The sequence below is a fragment of the Melanotaenia boesemani genome, chromosome 6, assembly GCF_017639745.1.
Source record: "Melanotaenia boesemani isolate fMelBoe1 chromosome 6, fMelBoe1.pri, whole genome shotgun sequence".
In the NCBI taxonomy this organism is placed as follows: Eukaryota; Metazoa; Chordata; class Actinopteri; order Atheriniformes; family Melanotaeniidae; genus Melanotaenia; species Melanotaenia boesemani.
In genome coordinates, this window is record NC_055687.1 from 15,257,997 (window position 1) to 15,273,893 (window position 15,897).

At 37.2% G+C, this 15,897-nt stretch overlaps 3 protein-coding genes across 11 annotated transcripts; 2 read left to right on the plus strand and 1 right to left on the minus strand.

Moving 5' to 3' along the window:
* The first annotated feature begins 714 nt into the window (after positions 1-714).
* Positions 715-4,380, plus strand: tlr21 (toll-like receptor 21). The gene is made up of 2 exons (XM_041987093.1): positions 715-800; positions 1,199-4,380. The coding sequence occupies exon 2, from the start codon at positions 1,319-1,321 to the stop codon at positions 4,244-4,246; it is 2,928 nt and encodes a 975-aa protein (XP_041843027.1). The 5' UTR covers positions 715-800; positions 1,199-1,318; the 3' UTR covers positions 4,247-4,380.
* A 401-nt stretch (positions 4,381-4,781) lies between these two features.
* si:dkey-250k15.4 lies at positions 4,782-10,171 on the minus strand. Of its 4 annotated transcripts, none has more exons than XM_041987095.1 (5): positions 10,105-10,171; positions 9,860-10,014; positions 6,398-7,683; positions 5,780-5,847; positions 4,782-5,399 (listed from the first exon to the last, which is right to left on the minus strand). In XM_041987095.1, exons 3-5 carry the CDS (start codon positions 7,668-7,670, stop codon positions 4,782-4,784), a joined length of 1,959 nt encoding a protein of 652 aa, XP_041843029.1. In that variant the 5' UTR covers positions 7,671-7,683; positions 9,860-10,014; positions 10,105-10,171. The 4 variants fall into 4 exon arrangements, with proteins under 4 accessions (XP_041843029.1, XP_041843031.1, XP_041843030.1 ...); XM_041987097.1 differs by lacking the exon at positions 9,860-10,014 and having other exon boundaries at positions 6,398-7,154; positions 7,281-7,683; positions 10,105-10,170; XM_041987096.1 differs by lacking the exon at positions 9,860-10,014 and having other exon boundaries at positions 6,410-7,683; positions 10,105-10,170.
* Positions 10,153-15,053, plus strand: pafah1b3. Of its 6 annotated transcripts, none has more exons than XM_041987115.1 (6): positions 10,153-10,241; positions 10,766-10,863; positions 11,206-11,295; positions 12,522-12,638; positions 12,784-12,906; positions 13,348-15,053. In XM_041987115.1, the coding sequence occupies exons 2-6, from the start codon at positions 10,783-10,785 to the stop codon at positions 13,606-13,608; spliced, it is 672 nt and encodes a 223-aa protein (XP_041843049.1). In that variant the 5' UTR covers positions 10,153-10,241; positions 10,766-10,782; the 3' UTR covers positions 13,609-15,053. The 6 variants fall into 6 exon arrangements, with proteins under 6 accessions (XP_041843049.1, XP_041843047.1, XP_041843046.1 ...); XM_041987113.1 differs by lacking the exon at positions 10,153-10,241 and adding an exon at positions 10,416-10,484 and having other exon boundaries at positions 10,770-10,863; XM_041987112.1 differs by lacking the exon at positions 10,153-10,241 and adding an exon at positions 10,420-10,484.
* Positions 15,054-15,897: the final 844 nt, after the last annotated feature.

A 15,897-nucleotide genomic window follows, 5' to 3' on the forward strand; every position in this document is an offset into this window, starting at 1 on the left:
TGTGTTTTGTCTTTTCTTTTCATGCTGTGGTGTTATGGTGTTAAATGTCATTAGCTGGAAGGGAATATGGAAAAAGCATGGGTAGCTGCCATCTTCCTCTTTTTGATTAAGCATTTTCTTACACCATGTACGCACATTAAGTGAGTTTCACAGTACAGCAAAGGCCCCCCAAAAGATGAAATGAGACTAACAGCGTTCATGGGAGCAGGTAAGAAACTGAGACAAAATAATTCAACTTCAGATATGATAACACTTTACCTCAACAGACATGATCGTAAAAAAAAAATGAGTAAAGTAAAGATATCATTACTGACAGGTGATGTTTCATTGTCACAAGACAGATTTTACATTTTACTTTTTTCAAGACTCTTGGGCTGAAATGTCAGAGAGATACTGGGAATATATATATATATATATATATATATATATATATATATATATATATATATATATATATATATATATGTATATATATATTTAAAAACTGCAACAAATTTTAACCATCCAAATACACTTCATACTGCTGCAGTAAACTCTAAATTATTTACTGTTTATAAACAGTTTTATAGCATTTTAAAATACTATTGTGTGGACTGCACTTATCTTACACAATTGAGAAAAGGAGGAGGAGTAACATGAAGGGAGAGAACAGGGATATGTGGGCTTTGTGAAAGAGGAAGAATTTATTCATTTTATAACAAAGTTCCGCTTTCTTGGCAAACACGACTGCACCCCAGGATAAGTGGATGCTACTACTGGACACTCTTACAAGAAACAGGTTCAGCTGCAGTTTGCTTTTGGTAAGACACACTAACAGAAATAAAAATGTTTCAGTTAGTCATTTACAGGTTTATCAAAAGGTAAAGTGACTTTAATTTTGGCTTATTTTTGGTTTAAATTTATTGTAACATGTATTTCTTCTGCAACAATGCCTCAAATGAATATAAATAAAATAGAAGAGCACATATTTCTATCACAGTTTTTCCTTAATAGTTTATCTGATCAGTTTTTCATTTATGATTTAAAAAGATTCTTAAGTTATTTTACCAATAAATCTTTCAAGTAAAATAGTGTGTGCATGTAAGGAGTGGTACTATATAAAATCTGTTTTGGGTTCAGCCATTTAGATTTTTTTTTTTTTACTTAAAAAGAGTTTGCATTTTAAGATGACATATTTGATTTTACTCTCTGTCCTCAGATTCCTGTACCACTCTGCTGATAGACTTTGATACCTTGTTCGACGGCAATAAACTACAGCAAACAAAGAACTGATGAAAGCTCTTTAAAGGACTGTTCCTCTGAACTGTATCAAGAAGAAATGGCGTCTCTAACTCACCAGCTGTTACTAGCTTCACTTGCTCTTGGTGCTGTTCAACTCATCAGTGGCTACAGCTTTGACAACTGTGTTGCAGATCCTTATGGGAAAAGTTTCAAATGCATCAACAGAAGGAGCAAGAAAATGCACGAAATAATAAATGACCTGCCGCCATCTGTCCTCAGTCTCAATATCTCCTTTAACTCCATACTGCATATCCCCAGCAACAGCTTTGCAAATCTATCACAACTCCAGTACCTACGATTAGACCAAAACCAAGTGAGAACCATCGATCGGCTGGCTTTTCAATACTTGCATCAGTTAAAGTCTCTTAATTTGTCCTCAAACAACATATCAGAACTCAGCTCTTCATTGTTCAATGACCTACGCAACCTCACCTTCCTCTCGCTAACACACAACAAATTAAAGGAACTCCCCGTGGATATTTTCTCTGCTGTTCCCAAACTTGGAACTTTACTCATGGGGAAAAACTTTCTCACAAATTTCTCAGGGATTGTCAAGTCTGTATCACATCTAAAGAATCTGACAGTGCTCGACCTTTGCTCTAATAATTTGACCTCTCTCAGTCACTCAAATGTGTCTCTGCCCAAATCCCTCGCTGTGTTGTATCTTTGTAGAAATAATCTGTATACATTAGGATGTAAACCGTCACTTTTCAAGTTTGTCAGGCTGCTGGATGTGTCTCACAATTCTAAACTCAATACCCTGGCTTTTCAAGGAGTGGATCTGAGCAATGTAAAATCTCTGTATTTGAGCTCAACAAGTGTCAAAGTAGTGGAGTTTTTAAAAATGAGCGACATTAATGCAGGCCATGTTGATTTCTCTGGTGCTGGCTTAAAAAATGGCAGTATGTTGAAAGAGTTATGTATATTGTTGAAGGAAAAGCTAAAGTCGATTAAAAATTTGCAACTCGCTGCTAATGGGATTAGAAACCTAACAAACTTCTCACATTATTGTCCAGTAATTAAAGGGGCTTTGGACCTATCCCACAATGACCTAAAAGAAGTAGGATGCCTGAACTTTCTCAAAACACAAACAGAAGTTACTAAGTTCACAGCAGAGCACAATCTTCTCACCAGGCTCCCATCATGTACAAAACAAATTACAGTTTATTTCAACAGTCTGGAGAAGCTGAGCTATCGCTACAATCGCATCCGCTCAGTTGGTGCTAACGCCTTTCATCACACACCAAATATCAAGACACTGCAACTCAACATAAATAATATTGCTTTTCTCCATCGCAGCTCTCTAAAAGGGCTGAAAAAACTTGAGACCCTCCGACTGGACAATAACCTTTTGACAGATTTGTTCAATGTAACATTTGAAGATAATTTCAACCTGCAAATCCTTAATCTGCGCAACAACCGAATTTCGGTAATATTTAATAGGACCTTCAGCGAACTAAAAAATCTAACAACACTGGATCTAGGAGGTAATAAGATCTCCCAAATTCAGATATCTGGCCTAGATGGATTAAAAAGTCTGTCTAAACTCTATCTAGATGGAAACAACCTGAAAAAGATTGACTCTTCGTACTATCACGTGTTCCAAAATACACTCACAGTACTGGATTTACAAGGTAATATGATTAGCTTCACCAGCGATGAGATCAGTTCACCATTTATGAACCTCAGCAAACTCAGTGATCTAAAACTGAATGAGCAGAAGCCGCATGGCCTCGCTTTTTTACCTCGCACTTTATTTCGTGGTCTCCATTCATTGAGATCTTTGTATCTCACTAATAATAACATCTATTATCTTGCTCCTGAAACCTTTGATGATCTGACAGGCTTACATTTCCTCACACTGGACAACTGCTGTCTTGGAGTGGTACAATTACAGCCTGGAGTCTTTAAAAATTTAAGAAATTTGACTAAACTGGCTGTAGAAAATATGGGCATTCAGAACTTTTCCAAGGAGGTTTTTGGAAATCTTACACAGTTACAAATCCTTCAACTCAACCACAATGTGATGCAGAGAATTCCTGTAGATGCACTAGAGAGTTTACCTAAACTCCACTACCTTGATATTCGTAATATTCCTCTAAGCTGCACCTGCAAGAACAGCCTCTTGCAAAACTATACATTGCATAATCCAAATGTTCAGGTGGTGTATCTCCGTACTTTGTCATGCCCACAGGATATAAAAAATAAATTCTACAAATTTGACACTAGAGTTTGTTACATAGATCTAGGAGAGTACATGTTCTTCAGCACTGCAGCTGCGATCATCCTGTTTACAGTAATTCCTTTACTTTATGTTAAACTCTACTGGAAAATGAAGTATGGCTACTATGTGTTCCGTTCCTGGTTTAGTGAGCACTGGAGCAGACTCAGAGAAGAGGAGGAAAATTGCAAATATGATGCTTTTATCTCCTATAATTCATCTGATGAAGACTGGGTTATGAATCACTTGCTGCACAACCTGGAGGGAAAGGAATCATCTTTCAAACTCTGTCTACATCACAGGGACTTTGAGCTGGGTCGTGATATTGTGGACAACATTGTCAATGCAGTTTACAGCAGCAGGAAAACGATTTGTGTGGTGAGCAGGAACTTCTTACAAAGTGAGTGGTGCTCTCTGGAAATTCAACTTGCCAGTTACAGACTCTTTGATGAACACAGAGATGTTCTTCTGCTCGTGTTTCTGGAGCCCATCTCTGAGAGACAGCTGTCATCCTATCACCGCATGAGGAAAGTCATGCTGAAAAAGACTTATTTGCAGTGGCCTGGGTCAGACTGCCCCGATCCCCTGCAGGCCCAAGAACTGTTTTGGAATCAGCTACGCAGGGCGATAAGAACAGGGAGCAGACTGGAAACGGACGAAGATGACGCCATTGATCCAGAAAGCAAAAAAACTAGACAAAATGAAAATCACACCTCGGATGAAAACTGTTACTTGCAACCTTAAAATGACTAGATTATTTGTGGTTTCATTATCATTTATAATATTCTGTATGTCAATAGTTCCCTTTTAATGTGGCCATGAATACATTGTGTGAATGGGCAAATAATGACACAAACAACATTATTTTTATGCAATATTTTTTACATTTAATATAGTTTTAATATTTGATACAGATTTCTTACTCATATACTCTCCTAAATTTCTTTCTTGTATTTAGCACAAATTTCAAAATTGCACCTATTAAGCTAAAATGCTTGCTTTTGTAGAGCGTTTTTCATCATAGTCAGTGTTTGTAATGTACAGCTCTGCATAATAAAAATAAAATACTTCAAAGATGCAAACTTTGCATAATTTGGTGTTTCTAAATCTGTGCATTGAGATAAATGAAAAAGGAACGCTTCAGACAAGAGCTACTGCTTTTACATTTAATCCTGTTTCTTAAAAAACACAGAATGACAAAACATAAGAACAAAAAGTCCTGAAGGTGCAAATGAAGAAATTCAAACAGGCATGTTCCTGAGGAGAGCTTCACTAGATATTAGTACAGTCTCATACGAGGGAAGGACCACTGCTCAGGGCTCGGGAAGGAAGAAGGTGCAGGTGCTGGGCTTCTGTCAAGCATGTGGGATGGTGGGTAATGCATCATATCAATGTGATGGGACCTGAGGGTTGGGAAAGCTAAAGGTTGACTGTATTGGCTGAAAGGCTGGATGTAACTGCTTTGAGGAGGTTGGTAAATTTGGGCAGGGTAAGAGGGAGCCAAAGAGTATCTGTCAGCTACAAATGCGTCTTGCTCCTTGACAAGGTGCTTTCCCACTGCTGAATATCCATCTTGGAACTCTGCTTGGTAGGGAAAGAATGGCTGAATGTTATTGTAATGGTACTGTCGCCCAAAACTACTCTCTTCGATTTCTGCAGTGTTGTCAATAAAGCTGTTTTTAAAGGAATCAAATAGAACTGACTCTTTACTCTTTGATTTTTTGAGACTTTTTTCCCAGTGATCAAAAGCTGAGGCTCTTCCTCCACTGCACAAGGTGGGAGAGCGAACAAAAAAATGACACGGTGAAGCCTTAGACGACTCAAAGTCCAAGTACAATTCAGGAGAGACATCTGGTCTGAGTAGTTCATCCACAGGGTTTTCCAGCCACTCAGTAGTCTTCACATGAAACACCAGAAAGCATAAATCTATTAGCAGGGAATCTTTAATAACCCCAGGAATAAGAAAGATAGGATAATATAATGTTGTAAAATTTAGAGGCATGAATTTTAAGATGCAAAACTAATGAGGGAGCAAAAATGATAAAAGCCTTGTCATGAACCAGTGTCTGATTGGTCCTTTATGGGAGAATAGAGTAATTTGGGAATGTTATATGGCAGAGGTTAGAGAGGAGACTCTTCAGTGTATTTGGATAAAAATAGCTCACTTACACAACTCATTGGTTTTTAAATTATACACAGTTTGATAGATAGTTGGCATGGTTTAAATATTAGATTTTCAGTTTTACCTTTTGAGCCAATATAACTTGAAGGTCTTACCTGTTGTAGACTTTGGTGCAGCTGTGGAGTGGACTTCCAGTCAAAATGTCTATTTCTGGGAGGTGCATCTAAACAGCAGGAAACACAATTGAAAATAAAAGGATGAACTAAGCAACCCTTTTAAAGGAAAATAATGACTATACAGACTGATGTACAGAACATTTACGGTGTTCAAGTGTACTCATTGAACTCCTACTATGAACACTAGAAAGTATATGTTTATAATTTCAACAAAGTCAATATATTTGACCCAAACAAACATTAAGAAAATGTTTTCCTTGCCATAATCCTTCATTCTACTCATACCAGGTATACATCCAGATTTCTCAGAAGTTTATGTAACTTCATGGGCATTTTAAATGTTTTTCTTTGAAAAGACTTTGCAAAAAAATAGTTTTCTAAATACTCTCATTTTGAAAATTGTAGAACTGTTTATCTTTAGATAGACTTTTGAAAAGATTTTGGTACCACATGATCAGTTCCTTGTATTTAGAAATGATAGTGAAAAGTTAAAACTTCATATTTAAAACCACGAACCACAACATTATAATAATAATGGTGCATGATAAAGCACAATAAGTCATCACTTAAAAACAACAAATAACTTTAGCAAATTACCGTAAAGTTTACCTGTAGACAAAAGCACATCTTCTTCCATCATGACTGGCTCCTGGTTTCGGACAGCCTGTGCAGGATGTATACCAAATCTAATACATTTCTGCACCTCAAGGAGGTTTGCTTGAAGCAAGGGCCCTTGCTTCTCCTGCAGGGACTTGAGCAGCACCTCCCTGATCTCTGACACAAGGTTTCTCTTTTTCAGAAGAGGGAAATACAAAGACTCACACAAGCCTGTTGCCACTGCAGTGACAGACTTTGATGCACATGCAGGATCTTGTCTTTTGTGCTGTATGTCACCGCTGTCTGCAGTAGATGAGCTGGAGACTTGAAGTGGGTTTGGGTTGAAACCATCTCGCTGAGCCTGATGATCTTTGTTCTTATGGGGTTGGTCCGTAGCAGAAGTCATGTGTCTCTTCGCGTTAATGTTTGAGGTCTTTGCATTGTCCTTCTCATCAAAAGGAGTCAGCTGTGACTGAGTGTGCGTTTTAGATACCACATGGTTGGTGTTCTTGGTTTTGGTTATTTCTACGCTGTTTGAGCTGTGTTTAGATGACAGGATGCTTTTAAAACTTCCAGAAGAAAGGTCCAGATGTTGCTGTGGTCTCTGTCCTGGTGTAATATCGGATCCCTGTTTATTCAGTTGAAGGTTCTTCTCTTCTGCCTCTTGGCAGCCACCATGGCTCTTTGCAGCAGGGTCTGCTTTCTTTTTAAACTGCACATCATCAACATCAACTGCCAACAAGCCATCACTGGAGAGCTGAGCATGAATATGAGACGAAGAGGACAGGTGTGAGGTATTATTGGGTTTTTCTTTCACTTGTTGTCTACTTTTATCGTATTTGCTTTGCTCACTTAACAGACGTTCAATATCAATGGACTTCACCTCATGGTTGAACAGGCCATGGTGTCCAATCAGGCGGTTGTCTGTGATGATACTGGGCTCCTGTGCAACAGCGACAGCACTTGAAATTGGTGCAGTTTTCTTTGATGTCCTTTGACAGCTGTTCTGGAAATAAGCCATGTCTTTCCTGATTTGGCAGTGGCAGTGATGGTGATATTTGGTCCTTGAGGTGTCTTTCCAACCACCTCTAACCTGACTCCTCTCCTTGCGGGTCTTTAGACGTTTTCTTTTGCAATGCCCATCTGTCTCATTACAAATGGGGCCTGCAGTCAATTTTTTGGCTGAACAAAATGTTTCATCTGTTGGTTTTGACTGCTTGTTTGAAACATGTAGTACTTTTTCTGATGAATTCTTGTCACACATGCGGCTCATGCTTTATTGATTTCTGCAAAAAGATAACCACATCAAGTAATCTACAAGGAAACAGAAATTGAGATATGTAACATTTACAGGATGCTGCTGCACCTCAGTGATGTCAGCGGCATCTGACTAAATCTTAATGCCAACTACATGGTCATGAAGAGTTTGATCTCCAAAACTAAAGTTATGTCAAATGTATTTTCCATTGTAATTTATAGCAGTATTGCTGATTTATGTATGAAAGTGCAGAGTTAGCTATATTGTGTATATTTAGCATAAAAAAATAAAGTTACTTTGGATGGAAAACTCTACCTTTATGAAAGTGTTGTATAACTTTTAGTCATACTGAAACCTCAACTCTCAACTAAGGATCACCAAGTGTGAAAATTGTGGTTCAGTTCTTGATTTGCATTTATCATAGGTGTTATCATGCAGCATTAGCTTAGCATAACTTCTGCTTTATCTAGATATGTTTTTCAGAGTGGACATTGGTATAATCCAAGAGTAATGGAAAAATTATTATCAGAGTACCTCCTCTCCATAATATGGTTCAAGCACACTACAATCTTGCACATTACTACTATAAAATTTCTTAACATAAAACAAAGAAAACTGTCCTAAATTTTAACTGGTGTACATATAAATTAATCTGAGATTACTATATTCTAAGGTGTTTTTTGCATGTCTCAATTTGTTTGTGCACAATTCCAAAGGATTATATGTCTATAAATTGCAATAAACATTCAGTTTACAATTCCAATGCACCAGTCAGTGACGTGCGATCAGGGGAGGCAGTGCCTCCACTGTAATGATAAAGAAAAAAAGCATACAATAAATATTAATATTTTCCGCTGATCTGTGTGAAAAATGCATTTTCAGTATGACAGTTCATTAAGTAAAAATGGCCAAATTTGAGTATTTCCCGATCAAATCCAGAGCAGAAACCCCGGTGGAGGCACGAGCCAGCTGTGCCTCAGCTCTGACTGTGCCATCCATTACAGACTGGGTTTCATGACACGTGCCGTTTTCTGTTCCTCAGCATATTGCCAATATGAACTTTACAGAAATATTTGTTATACACCATGACTCTCTACAGTCTGTGTAATGTAGTTAATGTATTTATGAGAGAAATATTCCCGTTTATCGTAGCTACAATGAAGTGCAGAGAAAAGTCAGCAGGTGAGGCAAACAGTACTCTGCCTCACCTCAAGGGGGCGCACTCACACACCAACACAGTGTGTGAATGTTACCAACTTGGCGACCTTTTTGTTTGTTTGTTTGTTTGTTTTTTTTTGACAAATCTAGCGACTATTTCAGTATTTGAGACTTTTGTAGACTGACGTATATGAAAGTAGTTTATTCTTCTCAATGAGGAGTGGGTGCTCCTGTCAAAAAGCAATCAAAAGAGGCTTCTGGCAGCAGCTGTAGCTGCATTCAGAGCAGGAGATGATGTTTCAGGACCAGGCTGAAAATGAAACGCTCAAAGCTGGTGCAGGATGATTTCGCGCTGGCTTACCGTCAGATATTAATGTCTATTAATGAAGAGTGTGGAGGAAAACAAGTGTTGTGAAATGTTGCAGTCTCTTAATTAGAAAACAACCTACACTTAATAAAATTAAACTAGAATAAAAGAAAATATTAACCGAATAATTTGTTTTATTTTTATTAGTTTTGCCTTTTTAAAATGTTTTAGCTTGTCTTTTCGCCCATTTTTGCCTTTCCCATGACATTCATCTCCACAGCAGCCTCCATGTACCAGGCTATTATGCACATTAGATGTTTAGCGATTTAGCGATTTCTAGCGACTTTTAGGACAGCCAGTAGCTACTTTTCTCACTGAAGAGTTAATAACAGTGGGTGTGTGAGTGTAATTGAACGAGGAATGCTGATAGGATATGAAGCATTACCAGTTGCATGCTGTTGAATGAATATTGAAATAAGATGCTCTTTTCAGTTCTTAATTGTAAGTCAGTGCCTCACCAACCCTAAACTTCACCGCACGTCACTGCAGTGTACATGCATCATACATAAAACTATACTAGTACTCAATATTTTTATATACAATCTAAAAACAGATGTTTTCAAAAATAATCTTCAATGCCACATTTTAATCCATCTTCATACTAGTATAAATAGTACGCCAGTAGTATAGTATATACTGTTACAACTACTGTTACAAATAGCAAAAACTATTTCCTTACTCATCAGTTTGTGACAACACTGCGCCCCCTGCAGTTACAGATAACTGAAAGTTTAGACTACTAAGCCCCGCTAACGAGTAACGTCAACCACCAGGTGTGCAGAAGTTACAGCTGCGAAGGTTAATAAGCCACTGAAACTATCCCTAACTTTAAACCTATATAAAGTCCGAAGAACAGAAAATCAGAGTAAACAATTTTTATATAATAAATAAATATAAACTAAGAAAACACAGCTTGTTGCTTACCGTAATAATCCGTGGTTGGTTTTTATGGCACGGGAATCTGTAGTTGCCCGGCAACACGCTGCAGCTGCGTCTGTTTGCGCAGCACGAACTACCTTGAACGCTGACGAGCAAGGCGATTCCATTTCCTAGACATGGAGGTAACGCAGATCATTATAGTCACGTTTTTCTAAAAAGCCAGATTATAGATAATTTGTTATCTGTAATATATTTCATTCTAAAATTAAATTTACGAGTTGAAATAATAATAATAATATGGGAAAATCTGAAATACCCCAAAACATTTTTGTTGTTGCACATGGACAATAATGGTACAAGCAGCCACAATGAACATTTACTTCCTGAAGCTGAATTGTGGGGGATAACGTTATTTTGATTTAATGGTAGCCTTTATTCACTAATATTTCTGGATGCAGCCTTTAGTTGACGCACTTGCGTTCTTAATTTTACACAATACGTCATCTTAAATAAAATAAAATGACGGTATTATCGTTATGTTTTTAACGGCATCTATCTTTTGTTCCATCAATTAGCAGCTAGCTACTTTGGCTAATTCACTCAGCCACCACAGCTTTCGCTAGTAATTAGAGCAATACTCTGTTTATTAATTGGTTGGTTTTATGTTGCCAAAAATAGTAAAACCTTTCCTTGACATCTTTCCAAGACAGGTAAATTCAAGTCATGAGTACAGAAGACTCAAATCCAGCCGCCACACCCACTCCATGTGAAGACACCCAGGGAGATGGACGATGGATGTCTTTGGTATGTGAAATAACATTGCTTCATGAGCTTTTGTATTCCATGTTTCACAAAGCTTCATCAGTTAGATTAGTTTATTATAATGTTCCTTTATAAGTTAAGAAGCCGTGTAGCCATTATACAGAAAAGAAGGCAATTTAATTTTTAACATTACTTTCCATTTTAACTCTCATAAGACAATATACACTTTGATTCATTGAAACACTTTTATCTATCTATCTATCTATCTATCTATCTATCTATCTATCTATCTATCTATCTATCTATCTATCTATCTATCTATAGTAGTTTACTGAATGCTCATTGAATAGTTTTAACTGCCATTGTTTCTTTTTCTCCCTGTAGCACAACCGCTTTGTGTCTGACAGCAAAGACAAAGAACCTGATGTTCTGTTTGTTGGAGACTCTCTGATTCAGCTCATGCATGAGTTTGGGGTAAAACACAGATTGCAGTCATATAGTTAGATCCAAACATATTTGGACACTAACACAGTGTGTGTTATTTGAGCTATTTACAAATACATATTAATGATCAAACTAAACAGGCTTGCAGATTCTCAGCTTTAAATGACTAAATTCCTGAAATGGCTAAAAAAAAAAGCCAAAAAAGGAGCTCAAATGTTATTGTACGCTAGAAAAAACAAAACAAACAAAAACAATAGTTTAATCGATTGCTGTAGGCCCATCCTTCATAAATAAAAGGTCTGGAGTTGTTTCAAAATTATGCATTTGAATTTAGAAACTTGCTGTGAAGCCACAACATGCAGACAAAGTTCACCCCTGGGGAAAGAAAAAGGGGGAAAAAAAACTAAATATATCCAACATGTAGATGACTAGAACATCAGCAATGTCAACAATTTGGTATGGGTATTGGTATGCGGCAAACATTTTTGCACAGATGAAAAAACACAGATGAACTTGGTTTTTTAAAAAAAAAAATTAAAAATGGCTGCATGTTTATAGATGCAGTGCAACATCACATTGTAAATAGTTTCCAGTCGCAGTAGGTTGCTACTAGCTCTGATTAGTGGTATGATTTAAAAAGAAGTAAATAAAACTGTGAAGTGAAGCACAGATGGACAAAATTCTAAAACATACTCTAAAGCAACCATGTTTTCAAAGAAAAGAGGTAGAATATTCTACAATAGCAACTCAACTCATTTGCATGGCATTTTACATGCTGAAGATGAAAAGATCCATGAATGACTGAATTACAGCGTAAATAAGCTGTTGCAAAGGCCCAGGAAGGCACCATTAATTAAAGTAGAAATGCAGTTTGTGCCTTTGCTTTCCAGATTTCAGGTTGTCTTTGCCTGCGCATATTTCTAGACAATGTTAAAGATTAAAGTTTAAATACATCTCCACAACTCCTTTATAAAAGGCTGCCATTTCTGAAACCTCCCTCCCATTGGCTTGTAGATACACTGATGTTTAAGCTGAGAATTAGCAACTTCAATAAGTATTCATATTATAAATCTAACATATATGTTTGAATAATGTGCTGAAATAAAAAAATATGATAATGTCCTAATATTTATGGACTAACCAAAGTGAGTCTTTGCATATGTTCTAATATATTATCATGTTTTTTTTTTTATAAACATGCTTTCAGACGATGTGAACATAACCTCAACATTTAGATGCTTCCTTTGTGCCTGCAGATATGGCGGCAGTTGTTCTCTCCTCTCCATTGCCTTAACTTTGGGGTGGGTGGTGATGCAACACAACATGTGCTGTGGAGGCTGAGCAATGGTGAACTGGATAACATCAGCCCAAAGGTTCAAAACACTTCCAAATATAGAGAACATAAGCATGCTTGTTTATTTACACAAAAGATTGATTGTGCTTAACATTGAGCTAAAATCAAAATTCCAGGTGCGCTGACGCCAGACTATCAATGGCACTCTCTTTCTGTTGTTATAGGTTGTAGTGCTGTGGGTTGGCACGAACAATCATGGTCACACAGCTGAACAGATCTGTGGTGGTATCATGGCCATCGTCCAAGTCATCAAAAACAAGCTCCACCATGCACACACGCTTGTACTTGTAGGTCTTTTTTTTCTGACAAATTCCTTAAAGGAAGCTTTAATTGATTCAACTGCACATTGCTTGAAAATGATAAATTAAGTTCATACAACCATCAAACTGCACAATGATGTCATCCCTTATAGCAGCTTCTCGGGTTTTTGAAGTAACGTAAACATCAGAGTTCTACAGATGTTGTAGTTAAGCACTTGAGCTCTATGTGACCTGCTTAACATGCTATATTTAAAAAACAGACTTGTTTTGGAGAGGATGAGATGAATTCTGTAGCTGATGCAGATTTGGTGGGACTACAGACTTATTTTTAACAAAAAATTTGTCTTATTGCCTCAGTCTCTTGTGAAGTTTTGTTTTTTTCTTTCCAGAGGTTGAATAGACAAGTGTAAAAACAGTTTATTTTTAAGGAATGAAAATGTTAAGGACATTGCAACATCTGTTTTCCAGGGTTTGCTGCCCAGAGGTAAAATGCCAAATCCTCTACGTGAACGAAACGCCAACGTGAACAAGCTAGTCCAGGATGCCTTATCATCGCTTCCCCATGCCTCTTTCGTTGACTTGGACCCTGGCTTTGTCCTCTCAGATGGTAGTATCTCTCACCAGGACATGTACGACTACCTCCACCTGACCCCTCATGGATACCAAGCTGTGTGTGAACCTCTGCACGGCCACATAAAGTCTATGCTAGACAAGCCTGCTGAGAACTGAGCACCCAGGTTACAGATGTACACTACCACAGTGGTCCCCGTCCCTGTTTATAGAGAGTGTTGCACACAGCTTATTAAGACTTTAAAGGCTGGTTAGGATCATCATAAAGGCTAAGAGCAGAGCTTATTTGTGTATGTCTTCTCCAAAACCAGGGTTGGTGACCACTGTCACTGAGAATGGGACCATAAGGTTTTTTTGTGTTTACGATAAAGTCAGAGACAAAATATTTTGTGCAACAGAGACAACATCCTCCCCCTATTTCCATTACCTTCTAGTTTCCAAAAATGTTCTCTCATAAAAGGATAATTACATTTCACTGCCACACGATACAAGGGATAAATATGAGGAAAACTCCAAAGTGCGGATGACTGCACAATTAGGAAATTAAAATTAGATTAGATTCAGATGTTCAGTGGTTATGAATTAGATGAAAGGATTGAAGGTGTTATAAACATGCAGCAACTTCTTAGTTTTACAAAAGCATTCTGTATGTAAAACACTGCTTGCTGCATCGTGATAAAAGCTTTATTTATGAACATGTGCTTCAGATATAATCCCTTTAGCTACAAGTGTTGTGAACTAGTGAAGCTGGATTGACCTTAGAATAATGGTTTCCTAGAATGACTCCAGTAAGAAGCCCACAATGCTCCGTCTTTCTGAGGCATTGGGAACCGGATCTAGTTGGGAAATGGTTTAGGAATTCTCAGATTTGTACCAGGATCTGCCTGGATTTTAGATACGACTGTACTTCTAATTTGTCCGTTTTGTGTCCCAGTTTCACCCCATTTCCACGAGTTACGTGTTTTTTTTGGCATTAGATTTTTTTTTTTTAATTTTAATTTTTTTTAAAAGATGTTTCATTATAGCAGGAAAAGCACAGACAAAACCAGGAAACCTTCAGTGAGACAGCATGCACACAAACTTCTAGTTCAGATTGAAATGCAGCTGTCACCAATAAAAGTAATTAGATCTGTGCTTTCACTGCTTTATTCGCTGTGAAAAAAGGTCTATAGCTTTACTGTGATTTCATGTTATTTTTTCTTTTGTACATGTTAATGTCATTGACCAAAGGTTCTGACTTTGTCTGCATGACAAGTTAGACTCATTTGCTTTCATTTCTTCTTGACATGTTATCTCATTATTGCCTTTGTACCATTTTTCTTCTTTATCAACATCAGTGTTTCATGTGAGTGACTGTGTTTTGTTTAGATCATAGATGTAATTGATTAGATTGTGAAACTGTATTCATGCATCTAGTTGCTTGTGCTTAAAATTCACCTTTGTCTCCAATATATGGGTCATTCAACCTTTTAAATGCTTTACTTTCCACTGAAATGCTTGAGCACCTCTTGGATATGGAGTGTGCCATGGAATTTGAATCATGGTCCAGGATGGCTAGTTGCATAAGTGATGAAAGAAATGCATTAAATTTCAAAGCAAAACGGTGTCAGTGTCTCTTGATTTATTTATTATATCCATTTGCTCAGATTGCCATTGAAGCAAAGCCACAGAACAGTTTTAAGTGAATACATGTTCAGATTGTGTTCACAAAAGAATAAAAAAGCTTGGTGACAGGTTTGTTCCTGTCCCAGAGGTGGTTGTGAGGTTCATTTCTGAAATTTGAGGCACTATAACAAGTCTTGTTTTGTCCTCGGCAGTTTTAATATCAGTGAAAGACAATCCAGTTACCTAAAAATGCCTAAATGTTTACAGATGTGCGTGAGAAAATGAATACAATTTTACATCTTAACATTGATGTTGACAGGATTTGTGCTTCTGTGGCTGTGATTGGTAATGAGCCTGTTTTCCTGCAGCATGAAATTCTTCTAGTAAGACAGACGTACAACGTGCTGTAAACCAGTTATTTAAGCATACTGTCCATATCCGTTTGACTTCACATTTCCTATGTTCATCAAGAGATGTAACTGATATATGATCAGGATAAAATATGTAACCTGATCTGGAGAAGAAACACAAGTTTATAAAACACTTGACAATTTAAAGTAATACCATAAGATGTTGATTTAACAGAACAGTGTGGGAAAAACAAACAACAAAGGCACCTCTGGCTTTCAGATATTTTTATTTCAGGTTAGTGTTATTTGAACCCTTTAATTTTTTGCAGCAATGTCTAATCATGTAAAACTTTGATAAGATTTATTGGCAAGTGTCCTGTCTTCTTTGTTATCCACAGCTATCTTCTTTAAATGTGTTAGTTGAGACATGTTTTATACCTGGCAGGTGATGAATGTGCTGTGGATAGAGTTTCAGACATCCACACCATCTATT

Coding starts and splice junctions, on each gene's coding strand:
- tlr21 (XM_041987093.1), top strand. CDS start 1,319: ATGGCGTCTCTAACTCACCAGCTGTTACTAGCTTCACTTGCTCTTGGT.
- si:dkey-250k15.4 (XM_041987095.1), bottom strand. CDS start 7,670: ATGAGCCGCATGTGTGACAAGAATTCATCAGAAAAAGTACTACATGTT. Junction 5,848..6,397: donor GTCTACAGGTAAACTTTACG/GTAATTTGCTAA, acceptor CCTGCTGTTTAG/ATGCACCTCCCAGAAATAGA. Junction 5,400..5,779: donor TGCACCAAAGTCTACAACAG/GTAAGACCTTCA, acceptor TTTCATGTGAAG/ACTACTGAGTGGCTGGAAAA.
- pafah1b3 (XM_041987115.1), top strand. CDS start 10,783: ATGAGTACAGAAGACTCAAATCCAGCCGCCACACCCACTCCATGTGAA. Junction 11,296..12,521: donor AGCTCATGCATGAGTTTGGG/GTAAAACACAGA, acceptor TTGTGCCTGCAG/ATATGGCGGCAGTTGTTCTC. Junction 12,907..13,347: donor ATGCACACACGCTTGTACTT/GTAGGTCTTTTT, acceptor TCTGTTTTCCAG/GGTTTGCTGCCCAGAGGTAA.